General features: G+C 43.0%; 1 protein-coding gene across 1 annotated transcript in view; it reads right to left on the bottom strand.

The window, feature by feature from the left end:
- The window catches only part of LOC120292918, a 19,308-nt gene extending 7,107 nt beyond the window's left edge, over nucleotides 1-12,201 (bottom strand). Inside the window, exon 1 of the mRNA XM_039311475.1 lies at nucleotides 11,618-12,201. Within this exon, the coding sequence (XP_039167409.1) occupies nucleotides 11,618-12,201 (584 nt within the window). The remainder of the gene's footprint in view (nucleotides 1-11,617) is intronic.
- Nucleotides 12,202-19,875: the final 7,674 nt, after the last annotated feature.

Raw genomic sequence — 19,875 nt, forward strand, 5'->3', positions numbered from 1 at the left:
GCAAATTTGCGTCTAACATGTGGTATCGTAGCCTCCATAACCTTAGAACTTGAACGCAATTGATTTTTCCATAATTTGTATGGATTAGCCCTAATTAGTGCGGATCTTGCCCTAATTTGCAATTTTTGAGACTTTTCGTTCAATAAAAATTAAATTAAATTATATATTCGGACTGGGCTCGACGAGATGAAGAAAAACGTGGGCGGCGCATCGCCGGAGGAGGCCGCACGTGCCCCCACGTGCGGCCACGCACCTCCTGTGCGTCGAACACGCTCCGCGCGTGTGCTCCACGCGCCACGCACTCAGGCGGCGCGTGCGGGCACGTGGAGGCTTCGTTCGGCCATGGCTGGGGGTGTTGGACTCGTATGGTGATTTCCTATGTCGTGGTATATTTATTTGATATTTTTGATGATTTTATGGATGTGAAAATACATACGGAACCTTAAATACGTGTATTTTTGCGTATTTTTCTTATATTTTCTATGTTTTTGGAAATATAAGTATTGGGTTATAGGTATATTATCACATTATCATTATAAAGGTGTGATTCATCAATAAAAATCAAACTTTATTGTGAACTGAAGCTGGCTTAATGAGATTCAATCTTTATGACATAGTAATTGAATATATCTTGAGATAATGAGAAACAGTAAAAGTCATGAAATTTTTATTGCTCATGCATACTCTTTTACACGCTGGTAATCTTTGAATGATAGATGTCTTAAGAACTCGTGACCAAACTGATTGTATTGATTAACATATCTGCTGTATGTGGGTAATGCATGTCAATTAAATTATTGCATATTGTACATGAACTCATCTGGTCACTTGTTAATGTCTGTCAAGTTGAATATTTTTATGGTAAATGAGTATGGCAATATTTACGCAGAGCAATAGTATCTACTGTTAAATTTTAAATATTTGGTTCTCTGGTTTGACTCAATTAATAGGTCACTGGTTGATTACAATGATAATTTGTTGTTTAAAATTGGCTAATAAATAAGATGTTGGCCTTGGAGTCATGTTTTGCCGTATGAAACTCATGAGCAATAGTTGATTAGTTATTAAGCTTGTTGATTTGGTGTACCTTGTATTACTATTGATGTTAATTTGTGAGAGATATTTTCAATCAACATTCTTTTTATATTGTTCTGGTAATATGTAATCGGGGTGCATAAGAGATGTTTTATTCTTTGTTATGAGAAGTTTATTGTGTTATTGTGATCAATGATCTCATTGGAATATGTCTTTCATGTTCGATATATATATATATATATATATATATATATATATATGATTAATTTTTTATTAATGAATAAAGCAATGTAATTAGCATGATTTGTGATTTTGGTGATATGCTACCCCTATCACTAAAGTTAAAATCACATGTATATGGTATATGTGAGGAGTAAAGTTTATATCCCTGGTATGAGAGAATTTCAATGATTCAATTGAGTAGTGGCCGCCAAAGTGGCACGCTTGATTGGGTTTGAGAAATTTCGGTCTCGTATGATGATTGGGATGTCTCCTAGTCTAATACGTAGTCATACTGCCAAATGAGATGATTATGTATTAGTTCATGGAGGGATACATGATAGTGTGGTGGAGGAGTGACTGATTCTAGTGATTCATATGCCCAAAGGTGATGAATTTACGAAAAATTGGAATATATTCTCATAACCGCTATCATGTGGGGAGTGTACAACTGCATGTCATGTATTCTGCCCAAAGGTGATTATATGATTATGCGTGTAACTCTCTGGATGTGTACTTGTATGTCAAGTTACACAATGCTCACATGATGCTAATTATATACATTGCTTGATTTTCAGTCACATTTTCTATAATTAATAACTTCATTATTATTGAGGTTTTTACTGCTTCAAATTTTAAGTTATGGACATATGATTTGCTGCTTGAGAAAAGAGCAATAGAATTTGTTTACTGTCCATGGGAACACTTGAAAAGAGATTTGCCTGTGGACTGCACTGCTATAAGATGATGGAAGCCTTAATTGCTTGAAATTATGTATTGTCTGATATTGAAATTAGGACACATCTACAAAGATTGTGTTTAAATTCTAATGACATATACATCTCGTATATGATTAAAAGGTTGTTTTCGAAAGTTTTCTATTTAAGGAAAATGATCAAGATAAAGAATAAAACAATTACAATTAGTCTTAAAAGGTTGTCAGATTTAACAGTGGCCATGAGTATTTTAGCAAGTATGACAATGCGAAATAACTTAAAGGGTCATTTGTCATATCCTTGATAGATTCTGGGGTGGTAATTTAATTACTATACCTGCAAATTCTGACAAAAAGATTTGGCCGAAAGGCATAAATGCACCATATTGAATATAGTGATGAGTATGATTAGTAAAACTAATTTATCTGTTTTTTGTGGGCTGATATTATGAAAGCAACTTTTTCACATACAAAATGTGTCTCCTATCAAATTTGTTTCATCAACTTCTTTTGAGTTATACACTGGACATAAATGACTTGAATCATATTAAAGTTAGAGATGTTATGCAGAAGTGAGATTATCTAATCCAATACTAGATGCGTTGGAATTTAGATTCACTCGGAATTATTTTGTATCTAACCTAGATTGTTCAAAGGGGTATTGATTTTAAGACCCTAAAGAAGATACAAGAATTATGGTATCACATACTGTAAAGTTTCTACAGTTTGACGAGGATAGCTGCTCTCAGACTATTAAGGATAATAGTACGATGGAAAATCACTGTGTCTTTGTCTTTGCCTAAATAGATAATTGTGATACAGACAATTGTGGAATCTCCTGTACCATAGACTAAACTTGATGAGGTTTAATGTACTATTCTTGATATAGTTTATAATGAAATTTCTTAAACCTCTTAGTGCAGAATGAAGTGGTTGCAGCTTTATTAAGGAGATTTATTAAGGAAAGACGATCAGTTATACCATCAGACTATATAGTCTATTTATGAGAGCATGATTACAATATCCACTATATGGTTGATGTAATGACATATTTATAAATGTCATTTCTTATTCTCAATCAAGTGTGTGATTAGATGCCATAAAAGGCAATATACAATCTATGAAATGTCGTGACCTCTTTTTTCTCGGCGCCCACATCAAGGGCGAGCGCCTAAAGGAGGCTAATGGCTCGGCTGAAATTATTAAGCCCGGACTCTCCCAAGTCCACCAATTCACGACTTAATGGTTCAAGTTTTTAACCTGTAAATCATTTTTAAAATGGAGTCGCCACTAATCGATTTGGGGTGAGTTGATTAGAAACCCAAGTGAAGTATCGGGAGAAATACTCACTGCGCAACCGAGAAATTAGGATCGGAGACTTGATTACACTAGTTAATCACTAATGCCCTTTCGGTACCTAATCTTGTTTAAACCCTGAGTTTTTTTGGATATTCGAGGGATTTTCCATGCATTTTTTGGAGAGAAAAAAAAACATTTTTTTGAGTCATTTTCTAATTTTTGGACACAAAAAAGGGATTTTTTTGGGCTTTTGGTAAAATACAAGTCTTTTTGGCTTTTCTGAATTTTTGGCTTTTTCATGAATTTTTGGCTTTTTTGGATTTTTGGCATTTTTTGGAAAATAAAATATTTTTTAATATTTTTCAAAATATTCTTGGAAAATAAATTATTTTTTATTTTTCTCGATTTTTTAGAAAATAAAACATTTTTCGACATTTTTAAATATTTTTCGATTTTCTGGAAATTAAAACATTTTTTTTATTTTTTTTCGGAAATAATTATTTTTATTATTTTTTTTTTTTTTAAAATATTATATTTCTTATAATGTAAAAACGAACCGGGTCAGGTTCCTTTGTTGGGATCGACCCGGTTCGCGACCCGCGAGACCCGGACGGGCCCGACTCGCTTTTTTCTCCTTTCATTTTTTAGAAAAAACCTAACTGTTCCTGGCCCATTTTCATCAAAACTTCAACCTATAAGCTACTCGGCCCAACACCTACCCAACCCAAGTACGGGTCGGACCCGAGGAAACCCTACCCTGGTTCGGACCCACGCCTGACCCGGTCTTCGCCCGGCGACCGGCTTGCGGCCATGACCCGATTCTTGAAACCCTACCCGGATTCGCGGAACCCTACCCGGTTCGTGGCCCGGATCCAATCCAATGACCCGAGGCCATGAACCGGAAAATCGGAACCCTAGGGTTCCCGATTCGCGCGCCGAGGGAGGGGGACGAGGCGTCCGGCGGCAGCAGCTGATGACGGCAACGGCGTAGAGGACGGCGACGGTTAGGTCTTGAGAGGGGAAGCAGCGACGGGGATGGCGTGAGTAAGGCTCATCATCACCGTCCTCGGCGTCGACACGGTGCGGCGGCGTGGCTTGAAGCGATGGCGTCGGGAGCTGATCTTGCGCACGCTTCCCCCTTTCCGATCCCGCCTAGACGATCCTTCCCCTTCTCCGGCTTCCTCTTCTCCTGGATATGACCTTCTCCGCTTCACATCCCAACCCTCTCCTTCGGATCTAAACTCGTTCAACCTCCTCACGCTCGAGATCGGGCTTGCGAGCGCTCGGCCTCCCCCGAAGTCTCTCGGGGAAGCTTGCACGCCGCTCGCTCGCTCGATCTCGCTTCGGTTCCTCTCTCTCGGGTTCACTTGTCGTCGGCCTCCCTCGAAGTCTCTCGGGAGGTCGTTCGAGTTCGCGACCGGATTTCTCTGTAGCGCTCGCTCTTTGAGTCTCCCCCGTCTCTCAAGGGAAAGTCTCCGAGCTCGCCGTGTCTTTCAACGATGGAGCTGCTCCGCTATTTATAGGCGAGGAGGAGGCCGGTCGATGGAGGTTCGGCCGTCGGCCCTCGCACACCGACCGGACCCCCGCGGCTGAACCGGCGTCCCATCCGAGCTCCTCCAACAACGCATGCTCGGCATTGAAGGAAACTAATGATGGCGCTTGAGATCTGTCTCTTCCGGCCGACGTCAGCCTACACTCCTCGGCCGTAGGCTCGTTCGCGCGTGAGTTGCGAGAGGTGGGAAGGGAAGAAGCGGGAAGAAGACAGGAGGAAGAAGAAGAGGGGGGGGGCGTCGTGCGAAGGAAAAAGAAAGAAAAGGGTGGGGGCTGTTTTTTTGCTTTTTGCTTTTCTTGTTTTTATTTGTTGTTTTTTTTATTTGCTTATTATTTCTAAATAAATAAAAACTTAATTAATAAAATAAACATACTAAAAATTGAGGTGTCAACAGCTGCCCCTCTTTGAAGGTGAGCTTGTAGAGGTTGCATTCAAAGATAGACTGATGCCTCAATTTTATCCATGCATGCGTAGTAGATTTTATTTGGGACCTATTATTCTATGTAGAAAATGAGCAATATAACATTACATATACCAAGACAGATAAGAAGATACCTGTAGTTACTTACCGGGAGTGAGTGAGATAGGGTGTGAACCCCGAGTTTTGGCAAGTATCAAGGCATCATCTTACCTGTTGCATAAGGAGATTGCTTCTCTAGGACCCGAACCATTCTTCGGTCGCCTATTGGAGCAATAAGTGGTTTGTCTAGGACCCGAACCTTTCTTCGGTCGCCTGTTAGAGCAAAAAGTGGGTTGTCTAGGACCCGAACCTTTCTTCGGTCGCCTTGACGGGAATTGCTTTCCAGACCCGAACCTTTCTTCGCCGCCGTTAGAGCAAAAAGTGGGTTGTCTAGGACCCGAACCTTTCTTTGGTCGCCTTGACGGGGAATTGCTTTTCCAGACCCGAACCTTTCTTCGGTCGCCTATTAGAGCAATAAGTTGTTTGTCTAGGACCCGAACCTTTCTTCGGTCGCCTTGACGGGGAATTGCTTTTCCAGGACCCGAACCTTTCTTCGGTCGCCTTGACGGGAATTGCTTTTCCAGGGACCCGAACCTTTCTTGATGTCCGCCGTTAGAGCAATAAGTTGTTTGTCTAGGACCCGAACCTTTCTTCTGGTCGCCTTGACGGGAATTGCTTTTCCAGACCCGAACCTTTCTTCGGTCGCCTGTTAGAGCAATAAGTTGGTTTGTCTAGGACCCGAACCTTTCTTCGATCGCCTTGACGGGAGATGCGCCGACCTTTCTCAGGGCATCTGTTTGTTGGGAGATAGTACTTGGATGATCACAAGCACAAACTCTTGGAGGATACCTGGATGATCACAAGTATCGAAGGGGTACCTAGACGATCACAGGTACAAACTCTTGGGGGATACTTGGATGATCACAAGTATCGAAGGGGTACCTGGACGATCATAGGTACAAACTCTTTGGGGATACCTGGATGATCACAAGTATCGAAGGGGTACCTAGACGATCACAGGTACAAACTCTTGGGAGATACCTGGATGATCACAAGTATCAAAGGGGTACCTGGAAGATCACAGGCACAAACTCTTTGAGGATACTTGGATGATCACAAGTATTGAAGGGGTACCTGGACGATCACAGGTACAAACTCTGAAGGAAGAATCAAGGGCATACCTGAGATATTCGTGTGGAAATATCGAGGATGGGTCTCACAAATATGTGAAGGTCTCTCACCTCCTGGTAGTTGGGAATATCGAGGGCGTGCCCCGCATATTCGTGAAGGCCTCTCACCTTCTGGTAATTGAGAATTTGAATGTGGTACGAGGCTTACCTGGATGGCCACAGGCACTCGAAAAGGTTGGGACACCTGGGTAGCCGCAGGTGTACACAAGTATTTAATGATATAACCCGGGACCACTCAGTTGGTCTAAGTGTAAGAAAGCATACCTGGGTAGACGCAGGCACTCGAAGCAGTGGAATGCTTGAACAGCTGCTATTATTTGGGGACAACTCGGGCAAGTTGAGTGTCATGAAAAGGAAGTACCTGTACAATGGTGGGTACTTGACGATATGGGGATACCTAGACAGCAGTAGGCATTCCAAGAGATACTTGGTCAGTCACAAGTATCAATACTCTGGGGACAACTTGAACAGGTCGAGTGTCAAGAAAAGGGAGTATCTGAACTGTAGCCGGTACTCAAAGACAATAGGATGCTAAGACGGCAGTAAGCATCGAAACTCAAGGGACAACTTGAATAGGTCAAGTGTTAAGAAAAAAGTACCTAGACAATGGGAGGTACCTAAAATAAAGGGATACCTGGACAGTCGCAAGTATCAATACTCTGAGGACAACTCGGACAGGTCGAGTGTCGAGAAAAGGGAGTATCCAAACAGTGGCCGGTACTCAAAGATAATGGGATACTGAGACAATCACAAGCATCCAAACTCAAGGGACGACTTGAATAAGTCGAGTGTCAAGAAGAGAGTACCTGGACAGTGATAGGTACTTTAAGACAAATGGGGATAGGGATATGCTTACCTGGCAATATCTCTGATCTCTAAGAGTATGTCTGATATTTGCACAATATGCACACATGATTGTATATGCTGTAAATTCTTGAATTAAAACGAGATTTTTGCATGATAATTTTGTCAGTTTTGCATCATCTGATTTCCACTAGGGAAGATTTTGAAAGACAGCCTTCATTTAAAATGTAGATGTCTTGAGCATGCCACCCGAATGAGGGACTTTCAGTCAAAGGACTTTTCCGCTTACTCATGGAAAAGGCTATCCCGACCATTGATGCGGGATTCATAAGGACCACACTATCTCACTGTCATCATGTCAGCAAGGGTCTGAGTATTCTCGCAAGTGGTACGATTTTACCAATGTGAGAGGTCTTTGTTGAAATTGTGATGAAGACTTGGTCAATAGCTCATCAAATGGGACCGTCGAGGTCAAGGCTCATGAACGAAGTGCCGCACGATCATCTCCGGGTTTGCAAGTCAAGAGACCTGCGAAAAGAGATAGAATAGTCTTGCTCGTACTTCTTCGAGCGATGCTTATAGACATATGAAATCCTACGTTAATTGAAGTGCCCCTAGTCTGAAGAGACTTTTACAATGGGATGCAATGTAGGCTTGATTCATGTGTAAAAAGGTAAGAGCTAGTGATTGCCTTGGCATTTGTCACCAGCCTTTCTTCTCACTGTCAAATGGAGGTTCTATGGACCACAACAGCAACATTTTCTTGGCTGCATTTTTGACTGGGGGACATTGGCCTTGCTTTTACCAGGCACACTGCTTTTTTCATGCCCCTAATTTTATTTCAGTTCTTCTTTTATGGGCATTGACCTTGCTTTTACCAGGTACACTGCTTTTTTATGCCCATGTTTTTTTCATTCTTGTTGCTTGAGAGCTGATCTTGACAAGTTCAAGCAAACGCCTTTGTTAGACTGTTGAGTCTTCATCTTTTGCCGGCGCTTCTGATTATGCTGCTCAAACAGCAGTGGCTTCTGCTTTGCCTCCATGTGAGGGTGAATTTACAGACTCAATTGAGTTGTACAATAGATACAAGTGCATAGAGAAAGAATTGATCTTCGTCATTCTAGGGCACTTAAATTAACGTGAGTGTTCATATGCAATAAGAACACTCGAAGATTGATGTAAGTGCGAGCAAGAAAATTTCTATCTCTCTTCTCACCTTGTGATGTTGCTTTGCCTCCGATATGCCCCAGTGTGGGGTGGTTCTTGACAGGGATATGAGAGAAGCTTCACCAATGTATGGGGCTCAATGGGGTGAGCAATGGAATGCCTCTCACTATTTTGGTTATCGTACCATTCGCGAGAGAACTCTTTACCCTGCAGCCATGGAATCTTCTGCACTCATCTCACAAGTGTATAGATGGGGGGATTGTGTGTAGGATATGGCTTGCCTTTCATCATCCTGACACGCCTCATCCAGCATGCTCAATCAATCTTGTATTCTTCACTTAGCTGTCTATTCTAATAATCCTTAGTGGAATCAGTGACTTAGACAGACAAAATCATCATGCAGAATTCATCTGGAAATGACATGCAACATTTTGAATATGATGGAGTTTGAACTCTTCAAAACAAGTGAATGGTTTTGACTCAAAAAAGACCCTATTGACAACTTTAAGAGTTAACATAATGGTGCTTCCAAATATGTTAAATTTTGAACATCAAAAGGGTTATTCGCAAATGGGTGTCGATGATTGTCCCTATTAAGTAGGGACATGACATAAGAAGGATCAGCCAGGGTTGGGAATCTGATCATGGATTTGACGGCCTTTCTGCTTTTGCCCCTGCAGAAGAGAAGATGTACAAGTAGATCAATTAGTCTGGCCAAAATCAAATGTGAGTTGAGGCCTGAAGGATCTCTGTCATTTGCTTTGGCAATTACTCAGGACGCCATTTCGCTTAAGAGAGTTTGTCATGCCTTTCATTGATTTATTATCTTTATTTTTGACAGTAATCCCGCACCAAACAAGACATGCTTCTCATTGATTCGTTATCCTTGCTTTTGACAGTCAGGTGATCCTGCAACAAACAAGAGGGAATGTGTTAGTCATGATTTTTTCAGGAGTTTAAACAACTAGGAGCGATACAACATTACCCTTCACTACTTTGCAGATGATTGGATGGACCTGAAATGCGAGTGGGACATGAAGTCCTGTGTCTTTTGCTTTGTTAGATCACCTACTTTCTCGTAATTTGCAAGCTCAAGAGAAGCAAAATTTTTTTTTTATTATATATATTTTTTACTAAGCGGCTAACTACCGCGTCGGGGATTCGAACCCCGACTTTACCATTTTGCTTCTTCCCGGATACCACTCGGCTAAAGGCGCCGATGGTGTCCGTAGGCCACTGCCTTTTTTATTTAACCGAACCGGCTTCAGGACGACACTTCCTTTCATACCAAGTTAGGTAAATCGATATGGATCATTTGATTTGCCCAAATTAACCATTAAGCTTGTTTCTTGAATCCTATGCTTCCTGTCAATAGGAGAAAATATGTCAAAAGTGAATTCAAAGAGTGGGGAGTATTGGAAACGATACCAAATTACTCTTCTCCAAAGCTTGCATGTGCTAGCTCCTAAAGATATTTGAGTGTCGATGATGGCCTCTTTATCTTGGCATAGTTTGTCATTTCTTTCAATTGGCCTTCCTCACTCATGGCCACGTATGCATAATTGATGGTTGTCAACTTATCTTCAACGCCTTCTTTCTGTGGAATTTTCTTATGACCAGTAACAGCATTGAGCAAAGTCATTTACTTCAAGCTTCTATGGAATTTGATATGGACAATCAGAACCTCTAATTTCTCTGATGGCAATTACTTCTTGTGAGAGCCTGCGTCTGGAACAAAAAGTGAAGCTTCCAAATTCTAAGATTGTTGACTGGGACAAAAGGTTCCTTCTAACCAGACCGGTTCTTAAATGACGCGTCCTTTACACGAAGCTGGGCGAAATTGACATGGATTACTCTTACAAGTCTGCCTGGATAATGTTGATTTGCTCAGGTTATGCCATCGAATTTGCTATTTGATTTTCAACACTTCTTTAAATGCTGGTGATCCTCATTCATTTTTCTTCATCGAGTCAACCAAACACACATTTTTTATGATGGTGGAAATACATTACTCATATATAAAGGTGCATAGGCATTTCCATTATGATAGAGAAGTGCTTGGCAATGCCAGACAATGAACATCTTTCAAGGGTAGTATTTTTTCACAGCATCGGAATTAACTGGTTTAGAGAATTCTCGCCCATCCATCTCAGTTAGGATCAAGGCTCCTCCGGGGAGTATCTTCTTTATTACATAAGGACCCTTGTAATTTGGGGCGAACTTGCCTCCGGGCTCTGGAAAAATTGGCAGTGTCTTTCTCAAGACTAGCTCGTTTACCTCAAAGTGCTTGGGTCGCACCTTTTGATTGAACGATCGAGCTACCCTCCGCTAGTAACACCGACCATGACAGGGGCTTTGGTCGTTTTTCCGATCATATTCAGTTGCTCAAGCCTTTGTTGTGTCCATTCTTCCTTGGACAATCCTGCTTGGGATAAAATTCACAGGGAAGGGATTTCTACTTCCACGGGCAAAACCGCCTCCATGCCGTAAACCAGGGAAAAAGGCGTTGCCCCAGTGGAAGTTCAAATCGAAGTTCGATATGCTGTTAGTGCGAAGGGTAACCTCTCATGCCAGTCGCGGTAGCTTTCAGCTGTTTTGGATAGGATTCTCTTGATGTTTTTGTTGGCGGCTTCCACGGCTCCATTCATTTGCGGACGATAAGGGGACGAGTTCGATGTTGGATTTTGAACTCGAAAATAATTGATCAATCAACTTGTTGTTCAGGTTTGACCCATTGTCGGTGACGATAGCTTCCGGTACGCCATAACGGGCGATTATGTCACGTTTGATGAACTTCATAACGTTTCGTGCAGTTACGCTTGCATAGGATGCGGCCTCGATCCATTTTGAGAAGTAATCGATTGCGACCAAAATGAATCGGTGCCCATTTGATGCCTTCGGATTGATTGGGCCAATTACATCAATGCCCCACATTGAAAATGGCCACGGCTCAGATAACTGATGCAATTCAGTTGGAGGGACATTTATCTTGTCCCCGTGGATCTGACAACGATGATAGCTTCGCACATGGTGAGCACAATCGCTCTCTAAGGGGAACCAAGAATAAACCCAATCTCATTATTTTCTTGGCCAACATACGTCCATTCATGTGAGGACCACATACTCCCCCATGTATTTCTTGCATTATTTGTGTGGCTTCGTTTGCATCCACACACCTTAGCGAGACCGAGTTATATGATCTTTTGTACAAATTTTCACCGCCGACGAAGAACCTCGAAGCCATTTTCATAAGGTATTTTCGATCAGAGGGAGTGCTTTCTTTAGGGAATTCCTGCTTTTGGATGTATTTCATGATGTCGTAATACCAGGGTTTTCCATCAGGTTCTTCAGTTATATTCATGCAGTGGGCCTGTCTTGTCAGGACTTCAATCTTCAAAGGCTCTACTTCTAACCCTTTCGTTACTTGTAACATAGATGATAGTGTTGCTAGTGCATCAGCAAACTGGTTACGGATTCTAGGTAGGTATTCAAATGAGATGTCCTGGAATTCTTCTACCAATTCTTCCAAGTAGTCGTGATAAGGCACTAGTTTGGCGTCTCTTGTCTCCCACTCGCCCACAGTCTGGAGGATAATTAAGGCGGAGTCACCGAACACTTTCGCCTTTGACACTTCCATTCCAATAGCCGCTTGTAGGCCGACGATGCATGCTTCATATTCGGCTATATTGTTGGTGCATGGAAACATCGGTTTGCAGCCACAGGATAATGTTGCCCATTTGGGGATATCAAGACCGCCCATGCACTGAACCGACAAATTTACAGCTCCATCAAAAAACATAGTCCACGTGTCCTTTCTGTGCCAACATTGCACCTAGGGATTCACTGTTGATGGTAAGGTAGAGGGTCAAAGGGTGTCCTGGAGTCGGGGGTACTAAAACCGGGGGTTTCATCAGGTACCGCTTTAAATTTTCAAATGCCAGTCGGCAGTCATCATCCCATTCGATTTGTGCATCTTTCTTGAGAAGTTTAAAGAAAGGTTTTGCAGTTTCGAAAGCTGGGAAATGAATCGTGCAATGTAATTTAATCTTCCTAGGAGGCTCCAGACTTCTTTCACAGTCGAGGGAGGAGGCATCTCAAATATTGCTTTAGTTTTTGACGGGTCCACTTCTATCCCTTTACAGCTCACAATGAATCCAAGTAGTTTGCCAGAAGTCGCCCCAAACACACATTTAGCTGGGTTTAAGCGCAACTTGAATTGGCGAAGTCGATCGAATAATTTCTCCAGGGTCTTCACATGGTCTTCTCCATGTCTGGTTTTGGCGATCATGTCATCGACATATACTTCAATTTCTTTATGCATCATGTCATGGAAAAGGGTGACCATGGCACGTTGGTAAGTTGCTCCGGCGTTTTCAGGCCAAAAGGCATGACCTTATAGTGAAAAGTCCCCATGGAGTAATGAATGCCGTCTTTTCCTTGTCTTCCTCCTTCATTTTATTTGGTTGTATCCTCGAGAACCCATCCATGAAAGAGAAAAGTTTGAATCCAAAGCGGTACTATCCACAAGAACGTCTATATGAGGTAGCGGGAAATCATCCTTTGGGCTTGCTTTGTTCAAATCATGGTAGTCGACACAAATCCGGATTCGACCATCTTTCTTCTTTACTGGTACAATGTTTGCCACCCAACTAGGATATTGCGAGACTTCGAGGAAGCCTACCGCCAGAGCTTCATTACTTCTTCTTCAATCTTTTTTGACAATTCAGGCTTAGCTCTTCTTAGCCGCGCTTCTTAGGGGCCACATCGGGGTTGGTTGGCAAGCTATGCTCCACGATCATTGGATCAAGGCCTGGCATATCGGCATAAGACCATGCGAATACATCTTGATATCTCTTTAGGAGGGCAATTAAGCTTGCAGATTCTCTTTCAGGAAGGTTCGCGCCAATCTTTATCTCCCTTGGATCCTCTGTGCTGCTTAAATTGACAACGATGGTGTCTTCAGTAGTAGGGGGCTTTGCTTCTTCGTGACGCTTCCAATTCCATTGAATTTCGTCGGAATCATCAAAATCATCATCTGAGTCATCAGAATTGCTATCATGGCTACTTACGGTGCTGGTTTGGACCGTTCCCATACCCTCGCCTGCCGTTATATTATTCCTGTGTCATAGAGTAGATAGGCTAAGGGAACAAAATAGGTTAGTAGCATGCATGCTTCTTTCTTTTGAAAAGGTGATAAGTTGTTTTTAAAGACAAGGAAACATGAGGAGATTCGGGCCTCAGATTTCTTCTTTCATTTGACGGCTAGCTATCATCAACGGGCCGGTTTGGTGTGTCTCCTCATGCCCTCAAAATGTTTTCAACTTTATTTATTAGTAGACGGATTTACAGGGTGGTTTCAAAAAATAGTTCCTTAAGTGGAACTGTTGTTGAAAACAAAACAAGCCAGACTTTAAGAAATATGTACAGGCTCCCTCGTAGGGGAGTATGCAAAGGAGTTAAAAAGGATTCTACTCGAGCGGGCTTGCACCCATTTCCCCTGACGGTCCTTCGTTGATAGCGCCCACGAAGAAGTCTTCATACCCGATTCTGCGAGCCCGTCTCCTTGTGCTCCCGACTTTGTGGATTTCGGATCATCCACGTCTCCCCATCCATTAGGGACGATGTTGTGATGATGATCATAGAAACTTTGGGGAATTGAATAATTGACATAGTAGTCAAATTTACCACTTGGTTGGCCCAAAGTGTCTATGATTGCCTCTCCTTTATGCGCCTCCTTAGCATGCTCAGGGAACATGGTACGGGTGTTAGGTACCACGGAGGTGATCATTGCCGAAACACAGCCATGGAGAGCGGAACGTGAATACCCCAAAGATCCAAAAGATCTTGAACCTTGTCTCTCGGATGGTGCGGTCATCTAGCGAGTGTCCTAATTCCCGAATGGTAATCACATTGCTTGGATGGATCATAATCAAGGAAGTACTCGGGGTAGGATGGTTCAATTCTGCCGATTAGCCTTTGCTCGAGGAGGATGGGGAAAATAATGGACATTGATTTAGGAAGGGGCGAATATGGCCGAGTGCTTCTTGGGGATAAGGGTAGCCGTGCCCCTCGCCAGGTCGTGTCAATAGGGTCCTCTTCATTTACCACCAGCTCCTCATTGTGATGAGAACGGAATGTACGGGTAGCTTGAGCGAAGCTTTCTGTCAAATGGTGTACAGTCTCACGTAATTCTTCGACTTGGTGTCGAAGCTGGATGAACGAGAAGTTATCGCATGTCTCTTCTAATTGCTCTTCCTCAATGGCGCCTATGAAAATGTCCCCGAACATGGAGGTCACATCATCTGACCTTTCTTTCTCAAGTAAGGGCCAAATTGTGTCTTCCTGGATTATGGGCAATTTCACGCTTTCGGGGTTGAACCATTTTGGAGTATCCATTTCCTCTTCCTCATGCATCATCTTGGCTGGGCCCGGGAAAGTTTCCTCGAGACAGGGATATACAAGGCCGGTTTTTTTCTTTGCTTTTCTATCTGGGGAATATCCCAAACCAACAGTATAGGGTCTCCTCCGAGCTTCAATAGGCTTACGAATGCCCTGGCCTCTCCTACCAAGCCCTTGTCCTGGAAGGAAACCGTGTCCTACCATGATTTTTCCTACCATGATTGCAGCACTTGATACCTCAGGGACGAGGGGCAAAGTCCCTCGAGTTTCGTGTATAGTGGACACGAGCTCGAATGATTGATAGCTAGCTTCACTCTTGTCACTAGGTTCAACATAAGGAATGGCCGTCTCGTGGTAGATGCGGTGATCTTCCTCTCCTCGGACCGTGATAAGTTTTCCTCCAACCACGAACTTCACACTTTGGTGGAGGCTTGAAGGTACGCTCTGCGACGTGTATCCATGGGCGCCCTAAGAGGAAATTGAATGCGTGGGGATATCCATCACTTGGAACAAAATTTTGAATACGGTTGGGCCAATTTGAATATCGAGCTCGATCTCTCCCCTTTGTTTCCTTCTTTGTTCCATCAAATGCTCGAACAGAAGTCTTGGGTACACTGATCCGTGATCTCTCTATTTTAAGGCGACAGAGTGTCGCTAATGGACATATGTTAAGAGCAGATCCATTGTCAATCAACACTCGAGCGACGTGAGATGCGTTGCACTTGACTGATATGTAAAGGCCTCTTGGTGTGTCCTCTACCCTCCTCGGGAATCTCTTCATCGAAAAACGCCATTTGATCCTTTAGAAGGATGGTACTGACAAATTCCTCGAGTTTGTCATGCTCAATAGTTTCGAGGACATGTACTTCACTTAATACTTTCATGAGAGATTTTGGTGCTGGGATGAGAGGTTTGGAGCAATTCCAGTAGAGAGATCTGTGCCGGTGATTTCCGTAATTGTTCCACCACATTGTACTCGCTGGCTTTAACTACGGCCAAAAACTCCTTGGCTTCTTCGTCAGTGACGGGTTTGGCAGGCTGCGTATTGGCTTGAGCATAGGTTCGCCCAGATCTCGTGACTAAGCCAACATCGAGGTTGTAGGACCATGGTACTGCATTGTTGCCTTCGTATTTGTAGGGCTGGGGGATCTCAATGACTATAGCTGCTTCTGCTGTTGATGCTTGAACTATGGCTCCTTTCCCTTCAAAAACGCTCTCAGGTGGGGTGGAATCCTTCTTCTCCCTCTTTGCGTTTAGTGTGGCAAATTCTTCATCCCAATTGATGACGACTTGGGATATGGTAGAGACCATGCCGGTGTGGCCGGCGTACATGATTATTCCGGCCTCTATCATTCTTAATACCCTTTCCTCCATTATTGCAAAGGGTGGTATTTTATCATCTGGATAATACCCGGTTTCTACTAGCCCTCGATAGATGTCAGCCATATGTGCATTGACATTTCTGATTTGTCTGGCTTCATAACTGAATATCATGTTTACCTTGTCAGCGTGATCAGGGAGCGGATTGCTTTGGACATTTTGCTTTGTAGTTTGGAATGAGAAGGCCTTAGTATCTAGCAAGTTACCCGGATCCGATGCTTAAGGATGAAACACTCGTCGCCTGAGTGGCCTACTTCTCCCATGTGATAGTCACATTTTTTTGACGGGTCATAGCTAGAGAAGCTTTCGGCGTTGGGTCGCTTTGGCTCAATTGAGAGGAGGTTCTTGTTCCGGAGGATTGCCAAAACCCGTGATAGAGATCCGGGAAGCGGAGTGAATTGTCTTCCGTTGTTGTAGCGGCGAGGTGGTTGACGACTAGTGGTCTCCGTTGGCCTCGTGCTTGTCTGAACGGTCGGGAGGTGACCAGTTTTTGCAGTGTAGGTTGCATTGACATCTACCAGGGGTTCTTTGTCTTTTTTCAGGCTGAGCCTTCTGCTAACGGGCGTAGGTTCAGTGAACCAGCCATCTCTTAACCCTATCTCAATCTGCTCTCCTACTGGAATGAGTTGATTGAATGATTCAGCGATCGTAGTCACCATTCGGTTGCGATATTCATAAGGGAGGGTTTTGATGAACATTTTTCTTAGTTCAAAATCAGTTGGCTCGGGACTGATCTGGGCGGCTAGATTCCTCCATCTAATAGCATATTCTTTGAAAGATTCATGCTTTTTCTTTTCCGTGCGCTCGAGATCTTCACGAGAAGGGGTAATATCCATTATGAACTTGTACTGCTTGAGGAATGCCTCACTTGCTTCACTCCATGTTTCAAGGAGGTTTATATTTTTTGTGATGTACCATCTTAGGGCAGGACCTACTAGACTCGACTGGAACAACTGGATCATTAAAGGCACATTATTAATGTACTGGGTCATTCGAACCAAGTACATTTGCAAATGAGCCCTTGGGCAAGTCGTGCCATCGTATTTCTCAAACTCAGGCATTTTGAATTTTTCCGGCATTTTGACCTTAGAGTAGATGGAGAGGTCTGCTGGAGTAGGGTCTTGGAGGCCCTGCAATTGTTTTAGCCTCTCTTCAAGCTTCTCAAGGCGTTTGTCATGTTCAGTCTTAGACAAACTGTTGGGCTTTGCTTTCTCAACTATGATTTGGTGCGTATCATCCTCCAATTCGGGTATGTTATCATCGGTATCTCTTCCTTGATCACCTCGGATAGACGATTGCGGTAACAGTACTTCGATTGAGGCTGGGGCGGGAGCCAATTTGCCTTGGATGGAATCTATTTGCTTTGAGAGTTGTTGAAGCACATTGAAGACTTGCTTCATTTCACTTTCCATAATCTCGACACGGCTTGGTACATTTTCTTCAGCCATTCTAGCTTTTGGATTTGGCGAATACGACTATGATGTGATTACCTGTCAGCACAGAAATGGAGAAAACGTAAATGAGGGAAACACATGAAAAACTGGCTCATGGCAAGGGTCGAGTCATTCTTATTTATTTACAGGAGATTTATACAATGCCAAAAGGGCTTTTTACACAAGTCGAACGACCTAGATATTCACATCGAAATATTCACATCAAAAGTCCCATTGCCCATTTTTATATGCGATGGGAAGTTCCGGTCTTGTGAAGCCGCTTGCTCCTTCGTACTAGCTTCGATACGTGTCTCCCGCTTGTCTCCAAGCTCTTTTCAAGAGATTCGATTCGCCCTTGCCGGGTAAGTTTATCAACTACATCGGGATTACTTGGTTGCGGCTTCTTGGGAATTATATGGTTGAGGATGTAGAATGCTGATGCATGATGAACTTATTCTTGTCCCTTTAACCTTCCTCAGGCACGACGATCTTTTCAGTGTGACATCTACTCCATGCGTTCTGAATTATGCGATCTCCTCCAAGTAGTTGTAGTCGCACGGGTGAAAAGATTCGGAACAATCCTAATTTGAGCGGTGGCGGGATTTCTTGGAGGACCCCGTGACGACGAGCCACCCTATATGGATAATATGAGGTAGCTCGGAGAGGCCCAAAGCAATGGGATGGGATTGTAGTAATTAAGCGCAAAGCGCGCCTCTCTACAATGAACCATTTAGCTCGCCATAGGAATGTCTCAGGGACCGGGTTTTTTAGCAAGTTAATCCACCGAGAATACTCTTCATTGGGAGAATATTTTTCCAAGGTTTGAAACTTTTGCAATGGGTGTTTGAACTCGTTGATTTCAAATATTTGCATGAGGTGCCCAAATCCTTTGATATGGGAAAAGAACCACATTTGTAAAATTTCTGGGGCGGCCCTCATGATTTTTTCTTTTTGGCTAAAACCATATTCACATATCCTGCTCCCGAAATGACTTGATTTATCACCCATGTGATTGAAGGATCTATAGCATTCTTTCGATGGGGAAAGATAATAAAACCAAAGAATGCTAAGAGGAAGATCTTGGCTTTTGGGTCATTGACTATTTTTCAAAGCATTTGGTTAAAGATGATAGCGGAAAAGCATTATTGTTGGCTTGAACAATTTCTCTTACCGAATGATTTTTTAGAAACCGTGATAGACTAACCACGGGGTCAATGCCGATTGGCTTGACAAGCTCGCTTCGGGGGCATTCCTATGGCGAGACCGTACTCTTCTAAAGTCGGAGTCGGTTCAAATTTGCCGAACATGAAGGTGGATGTTTCAGACACCGAGAAATGTGGTAGTGCTTGCATGACCCCAGAGTGGATATTGATTTGGAGCAATGGGAGGAGATGACCGATTCTTGCTTTGACGCACTCTTGGCCGAGTTGATCTAACTGCTTCCACCATCTGAGAAGCTCTTCCTTTGGGGTAGGAATGAACTGGATATCAATTCTTCCCATCGCATATAAGAACGGGAAATACACGACCTGACCCTATTTTGCCATGAGCCAGAAAGACTGAGTAAAAGTAAAGAAATCACTTTGCTTTTAAATAAAATGGCAAGCACAAAGACATATAGATGGGATGTGCGGCTCGATTTCTAACTCAGAAGGCTTGATGAAATTAAAAGGGTATCCGCCCGTCGCAGTCTCGCGTTAGCAGCATACCCCCTTAACCTCGGTTAAGAAGTTCGGGGAAAAGAAAGGCAACCTCTACATCGCAGTCTCGCGTTCGAGGTCGTATCTTTCTTAACACCATCCTAAAATCCTATAGCAGCCCAGGTCCGGCGGCCGGGTTGTGTGTGCCATGTGTAGTGCTAAAACATTTAAGGATGCACAGCAGTTTATAATCACAAGATAATCTATTTTAAACAAAATTAAAATAAATTTCTAAACTACTGACCTGCATAAAACAAAAAATAAAAACAAGTTAGTAAAGAATTTAAACAAGACAAAGATGGCCTAAGTCTTTAAAGTCCCCAATGGAATCGCCAGTTCTCGCGACCTCTTTTTCTCGGCGCCCACATCAAGGCGAGCGCCTAAGGAGGCTAATGGCTCACCGAATTTGAAGTTCTGACTCTCCCAAGTCCACCAATTCACGACTTAATGGTTCAAGTTTTTAACTCAGAAATCAATTTTTAAAATGGAGTCGCCACTAATCGATTTGGGGTGAGTTGATTA

The sequence above is a fragment of the Eucalyptus grandis genome, chromosome 4 (genome assembly GCF_016545825.1).
Source record: "Eucalyptus grandis isolate ANBG69807.140 chromosome 4, ASM1654582v1, whole genome shotgun sequence".
Lineage (NCBI taxonomy): Eukaryota > Viridiplantae > Streptophyta > Magnoliopsida > Myrtales > Myrtaceae > Eucalyptus > Eucalyptus grandis.